The 6,901-nt window shown below is 43.9% G+C and overlaps 1 protein-coding gene across 1 annotated transcript in view; it reads right to left on the reverse strand.

Annotated features, from left to right (window-relative positions):
• BSN (bassoon presynaptic cytomatrix protein) overlaps positions 1–275 on the reverse strand; it is a 230,052-nt gene extending 229,777 nt beyond the window's left edge. The window contains exon 1 of the mRNA XM_044656949.1: positions 71–275. Within this exon, the coding sequence (XP_044512884.1) occupies positions 71–275 (205 nt within the window). The remainder of the gene's footprint in view (positions 1–70) is intronic.
• Between the last annotated feature and the right edge of the window lie 6,626 nt (positions 276–6,901).

Consider the following 6,901-nt stretch of genomic DNA (forward strand, 5'->3'; position numbering starts at 1 on the left):
CGGGGGGCCCCCTTAGCTGGGCTGCCTTACCTGGCCGTGTCGGCAGTGGGGCCGGGGCCGGGCCCGGGGCCCGGACCTGGTGGCTGCTGGGCTGCGACCGCTCGCGCAGCACCAGACGAGGGGAGCTGTCCGCCTCCTGGTGCTGAAGGCGCCTTCCCCACCGCGGGGCCGGGGCCGGGGCCGGGGCTGGGGCCGGGGCCAGGGCTGGGGCTGGGGCCGCCCGCCGCCAACAGCCCTTCCCCGGCTCCCCCCTCCAGGCTGGCTTCATTGCCCATGGCAGGGCTCGGACAGCGGGGTCGGGGCGGTGGAGCGGGGCTCAGAGGGGAGGGGAAGGGGAGGGAAGGGCAGGGAGGGGGGGGGCCGGGCCGGCGGCTCCCGGACTCACTGCTCACACGCTCAGCGATGCGCCGCCGCCGCCATCTCCCAGCTCCACCAGCGGCACCCGGTGCAGCGCATGCGCAACCCGCCCCACGGGGGCCCCGGCCCCGCCCCTCACTCTGCACACACCCCTCAGGCGCCTCGGATCCGCGCGTGATGCCTGCCGCTGCTGCTACTGGGGGGCTGCTAGCCGCGCCTACTTCTCTGTAGACGTGCGGAGTCTCGTCCGCGAAGCGCGGCCGGCCGCGGAAAGCTTGAGGGCTGGGGCAGTAGAGCACCCCCCCACCTGAGGCGCCCCCAGATACTCGGGTGGAAGGCGCTCCCTGTGGAGCTTACCTGAGCTAGGAGCCTTTGGCCCCCAGGCAAGAGCGTGGGGAGGGAGGGGCGGAAGAGGGTGAGCTACCATGACTGAACACCCCTCAAAAGGAAAGGGCTGCAGTTTCCCCCCTTCAGCACCTCAGGGCGCGGTGCCCAGTCCCAGGGTAGCAGAGCATTTAGATTCAGAATGTCTGCGTTGGACAGATCCTTAGAAAAACACCCAACTCCTCCTTTTAAGGGTGAGAAAACTAAAGCTCCGAGAAAGGGGGGAGGTTCTTGCCTAAAGTCATTAAGTGAAGTGAGTGGCAAAACTGGGGTCTCAAAGGGGAAAAGGCCATAATTCTATCCCAAGTTCAGCATTCACTAGATTCTGTCCAACCTCTCTGCTTTCATAGTCAATCTTTGACCCAGCATCAGTCATTCAGCCTGTTCCGAAGTGGATTAGACATCCTGACCTTCGCAGTTTTCCAACATCCGATTCCCAATCATGAAGGGTCTAATTAATAACTAAAAGAAATCGGGCCACACATAAAGAATATGAAGCATTGGGGGGACGAAAAAAGAAACCCATTTTGACTTTTGACCCATTCCCCCCCCCCCGGAAATTTTGGAAAGAGCTAAGGAACTAAGCATATTTCCTGCATAAGACAAATTGCCCCTGAAACAGAGAGGGTTTAGAGTTCAAAGCTCCAAATAGCCTATTTGATGGTGGCAATTATTATCAAAGGCACTGCCAATGTTTCCTTTTGGAAGGCTAGGCCCTGCAGTGGAGAAGGGGAGGACATGTGGAGCAAGGGCTGAGTCACAGGATGCAATTCATAGATGTGAAGAAGCTTGAGAGCATTGTGCTAGAAACATTGGGATGGCAGGAGGGTGGAAGAGTGTGTCTTTGACAAATGGTGGCAAAGGTTGTGAAACCATTATATTTTTCAGGGAAGGAGGGAAAAGCAGAATAGTGTTTTTTCAGGGATGTGATCCTCAGAAGGCCATAGTTAGCCAATCAGACCAAGCACTCATATATCTCTTGACAGTGGTACATTCAACTTTAGTAAAGTCCTCCAGGGCCCCCATCATGGCAGCAAAGTGGCACTGGGTTGTTAAGGTTGGCACTGGATTGTTAAGGTTGTGACAGTGAAGCATAAGCTTTAGAAGACCTCACTAAGCCAGGAAGGTTCCAGACACATGGCTAATGATGGATTCTGTGTCTGTCATTTGAGGATCATGCTAGCTAAGTGTGTCTCAGAGGCTTGTCACCACAAGGATGGCTCCCAGATGATGAATTTCTTTTTGACCACAGCAACTCATGAAGACCATTTACTAAGGCATGGACAAGTAGCAGTATCTCTTTAGACTAAAATCTTCAGATTTTAGTGATAAAATCAACCATCCAATAGAGCTTAAGTTAAAGAAGGCCAGAGAAGCAAACTAAAACTCATTTAGACTAATGCCAATTGACAACAATTGTTAAGCATTGCTATTGCATATAGAAAGCCCTGGTGTCTCTCAGAGCCCAGCTCTAAACCACAGGGGAGTTGGGAGCCATTAAAAGAATTTCTTTTATAGCCTATGTTGCCTGGATTGCAGCTGCTATGTGGAAGATCCTTTCCTCCCCATGAAACCTCCTTTCCAAAGGTTTCCAAGGTGGTTTAGTAACAGTGTAAATTTCAGTGCTATCATACTTTGAAGAAACTGCCATTTGTACCTTCTTCAGAATAATCTCTTCCTTGCTTCTGATGCAGGGTTTATAACCTCCAGAGATAGAATAGTTTTCTAAACCAGAAGTTCTGTGTTTGTGTATGTGCGTGTGTTATGCTTTTTGCAGGCTGGTAAAGCTTATAGACCTCTTTTCAGAGGGGAAAAAAAGATGTTTTTAAATGTAGAAGGATAAAATACATAGTATTACAAAGGAAACCTATTAAGTTGAAATATAGTTTTCAATTTAAAAATAAATAAATAAATTCACAGGGGCAGCTGGGTGGCTAAATGGATTGAGAGCCAGGCCTAGAGACAGTAGGTCCTGGGTTCAACCTGGCCTCAGACACTTCCGTAGCTGTTGATCCTGGGCAAGTCACTTAATCCCCATTGCCTAGCCCCACTCTTCTGCCTTGGAACCAATATATAGTATTGATTCTAAGACAAAAGATAAGGGTTTAAAAAATAAGAAGAAGTTCACAGATTAAAACTCCCTGCCTAATTTCAGATCCTCAATGGCATTCTAAGTGATGATTTTGTAGAACAAGGTCAATTTAGATCTATTTTATAAGCCTATTTCTCCCAGTGCTTAGAAATGGATCAAATGAGACATCCTTGATCCAAAGTGGCAACCCACCTTTCAGACTTGTTCCCAAATGTCTTCTCACTAGACTATAGTGACATTAATGGTATGACTTGTCAGAACTAAATTAGCCGTGTTAGGGATGGGCCAGGACCCTGGAGGACTCTTCTTCCTGTTTTGCTTTATAGTCTCTTCCAGGAAGTTAGGAAACCCAGTATATAAAGAGCTAGTCTTGGAATAAGGAAGACCCTAATTAGAATCTTACTTCAAGCATTTAAATACAAGCTGTGTAAATGAAGTTTTTTTTAACATTTATTAATATTCATTTTTAACATGGTTACATGATTCATGCTCCACCTTTCCCCTTCAACCCCCCTCCTGCACCCCCCCCCACCCATGGCCAATGCGCATTTCCACTAGTTTTGTCATGTGTCCTTGATCAAGACCAATTTCCAAATTGTTGGTAGTTGCATTGGTGTGGTAGTTTCGAGTCCACACCCTCAATCATGTCCACCCCGACCCATGCATTCAAGCAGTTGTTTTTCTTATATGTTTCCTCTCCTGCAGTCCTTCCTCTGAATGTGGTAAATGAAGTTTTATAATTTCTCTCAGCCTCAGTCTCTTCAGTAAAATGGGGACAATAATAACATCTATCTCAAAGTGTTGTGAGGATCAAACAGGATAATATATATACAAAGTGCTTTGCAAATTTTAAATGGGATTTTATTTTTGCCTTTTTTATTGTTCTTTGTTTTTATTTTTTATTGTTGGGATTTGTGGCCTTTGAACCATGTAACAATTAAAAATGATAAAGGCTGATTCTACTTATTACAACCAGAGGGGAAAAGAAAAAGAAAAGGAAACTCAAAACTCATGTTTATTTTATCCATGGATCTTGCATCAGTCATATTGCTTTACTAACCAGTTTGGACACTCTGGGACTGCTTAGCAATGAGAAGAGTCCTCTCTGTCTGCTTCTTTGGTAATAATTAATATAATAATAATTAGTGGTTTTTTCCTTTACCATATAGTGTTTGAAATCAGTTACATGAATGTTTAGTTACTGTATTTGCAATTGTTTACAGTTACCTAGCACTTTGAATGGAAGTTTCCACAAAAACTAGGATTCAGTACCTAATTTGCATACTCAGTTGATGATCCATTTGGGATAATTCATATAAGAACTTCCCTGTTATGAGGATGGGGGAATTGGGGAGGAGAAATAATCAGGTGACTTCTGTACCAATTAGTGACTATGCTAGTATGTGCAATGCAACTAAATAACTTGAATTCAATTCAACATTTAATAAATGTCTACTGGCCAAAAGGTCTTGTGTATCAATGAGTTCAGGGCTCAGCTCACTTCTGCTTTTGGCTCAGCATTTACATGAGAGTAAGTGTCACTGTTAGTTAGAGGAGGGGAGGTTGTGTTTTCCTCTGGAGCATCAGAAAAATGTGACTTTCCCTCTGATGAGAGAAACAAGTCTATAACTCCTGTGGGGACAATTAATTCTAAAGCACAGAACTGGTTTGGGAGCTGTCCCTCAGAGGGAATGAACTCCATGCACTTAGCTAAAGCCTACCCAGGCATACACACATATATATACACGCATGCATATATACACAAGTACATACGCATATACACAAGTACACACATGCACTTAGGCATAGGTGCTGTGGCAACAAGCACTATAAGAGCCAAGTATCTATTCAGAAAAGCTTGAAGTTTGTGATCAAGGCATAGTTTATTCTTAGTCACTTCCCTCCCTTCCACCTCAATTCACTTCTAATCCCATCTCCCTTAAGGAGCCTTCCCAAGGGAATAGTCTTCTCTCCAGCAGGACAAGTCATTATATCAGATTTTGCTGTACTGAAACATTCATAAAGCAGGATTTCCTTGTGATAACATTTCCATTATTCTTTTAAACTTTTCTTCTCTAACTTTTCCTGTATTAGGGCAGCTAGGCTGCTGAGTAGATTGAGAGCCAGACCTGGACATAGGAGGTTCTGGGTTCAAATTTGACCTCAGACACTGCCTAGCTATGTGACCCTGGGCAAGTCACCTAACCCCATTTGCCTAGATCTTCCTAGTCTTCTGCCTGAGAACCAATACTTAGTATCAATTCTAAGATGGAAGGTAAGGGTTTTTAAAACAAACACACAAATTTCATCTGTATTAATCCTGACTCCTCAATGAGACTAAGCTCCAAGAAACTGGTATAATTTCTGTCTTCCCCCATATCTTAACTCCTCCTTGGCAAAGAAGAGGCACATGTCCAGAGCCAGCATTCTGAGAGCTGCTCTGTTTCCCCTCTTTCCAGTGCAGAGGACATTTTTTGCATGTCCCACCCCTCTGTCCAGTGGCTCAAAGTAAGCACTTTTTCCCTCAGCTCTCTCTAAAAATGGAGGGACTCACAGACAGCTTGAATTTACCCTCTGGGCCCTCGAACTCCTTAAAGGTTCGCCAACCCTGCCTTAACTAAACACAGGGCTTTGCCAATCATTTGTAGTCTGTTGTTCAGTCATTCAGTCAAATTCAACTCTTTGTGACACCATGAACCATAGCTATCCATGAGATTTTCTTTGCAAGGATAATGAAGAGGTTTTGTCATTTCCTTTTCTAATGGATCCAGTGGATCTTTTTTTGTCAGGCAATCAGAAGTTAAGTGGCTTGTCCAAAAGTGAAACCTAACTCTAGGCCTAGTAGTACTCTAACCACTGGGCAACAGCTGCCTCTATTGCCAATCATTGGTCCTTAGTAATGTTTTTTACTTGGTATGCCTTGATTAGTCAGTCAGAGAGATTGATTTTGAAGTCAAATAATCAATCATGTTATAAACTGGTCATATAGCTAGGAAGTTTCTGAGGTCACATTTGAACCTAGGACCTCCTCTCTCTAGCCCTGGCTCTCAATCCAATGAGCCACATATCTGCCCCCTTAACAATCTCTCAATTTCTAAATACACTGGTGTTTTCTCAATCCTAATCCTTCTCAAGCTATCTGCTGTATCTGGCATTGTTGACCACCCTCTCTTCTTGAATACTTTTTCCTCTCAAGGTTTCTATCACACTACTCTCTTCTGATACTCTTCTTACCTGTCTGAGCATTCCTCAGCCTCCTTTAATGACTCCTTCTCAATATTATACCTCTTAATTCTGGGTGTAATACCCCAAATTATGTTGTGGGCCCTATTTTTTTTTATCACTATAGCGTCTCTCTTGTTAACTTTATCAGATCATGTTCATGCAAGATGACTCACAGATCTGTATATCCAGCCCCAACCTCTCCCCTGAGTTTCAGTCCTATATCTCCAAATTGTCTAATTGACAGTTCAAACTGGATGTCCCAGAGACACCTCAAACTCAGTATAAGTACTAACTTAATTCTCTTTTAAACCAAACCTTCCCTTCTCAACTTCACAAGTATTGTCAAAGAAACCACCCTTCTTCCAATCTCCCAGGTTCATGATTTTGGCATTATCTTCCCGTTCTCATTCTCCATTATCCAACATCTCCAATCTGTGGTCAAATCTTGCTCTTTCTCCCTCTTTAATATTTCTCATATTTGATTCCTTCTTTCTACTCACACAGTAACCAATTTACTTTTCTTATTTTTTTTTAACAAGATGCATTTTTATTAATAATATTTTTTCCTTAGTTACATGTAAAAACAATTTTAAAATTTTTTAAATATTTTGAGCTCAAAATTTTCTCTCTCCCTCCCTCCCTTCTCCCCTCCTCAAGATGATCTGATATAGATTTTACATGTGCAATCATGTAAAACATTTTTTCCATATTAGTCATTTTCAGGAAATAAAACAAAAATAGAGAAAGAAAGTGAAACATAGTATGCTTTGATCTGCATTCAGACTACCTCAGTTCTTTCTGTTGGTGGCAAGTGATATTTTTATCATGAGTCCTCTGGAATTG

The sequence above is a fragment of the Gracilinanus agilis genome, chromosome 1 (assembly GCF_016433145.1).
Source record: "Gracilinanus agilis isolate LMUSP501 chromosome 1, AgileGrace, whole genome shotgun sequence".
In the NCBI taxonomy this organism is placed as follows: domain Eukaryota; kingdom Metazoa; phylum Chordata; class Mammalia; order Didelphimorphia; family Didelphidae; genus Gracilinanus; species Gracilinanus agilis.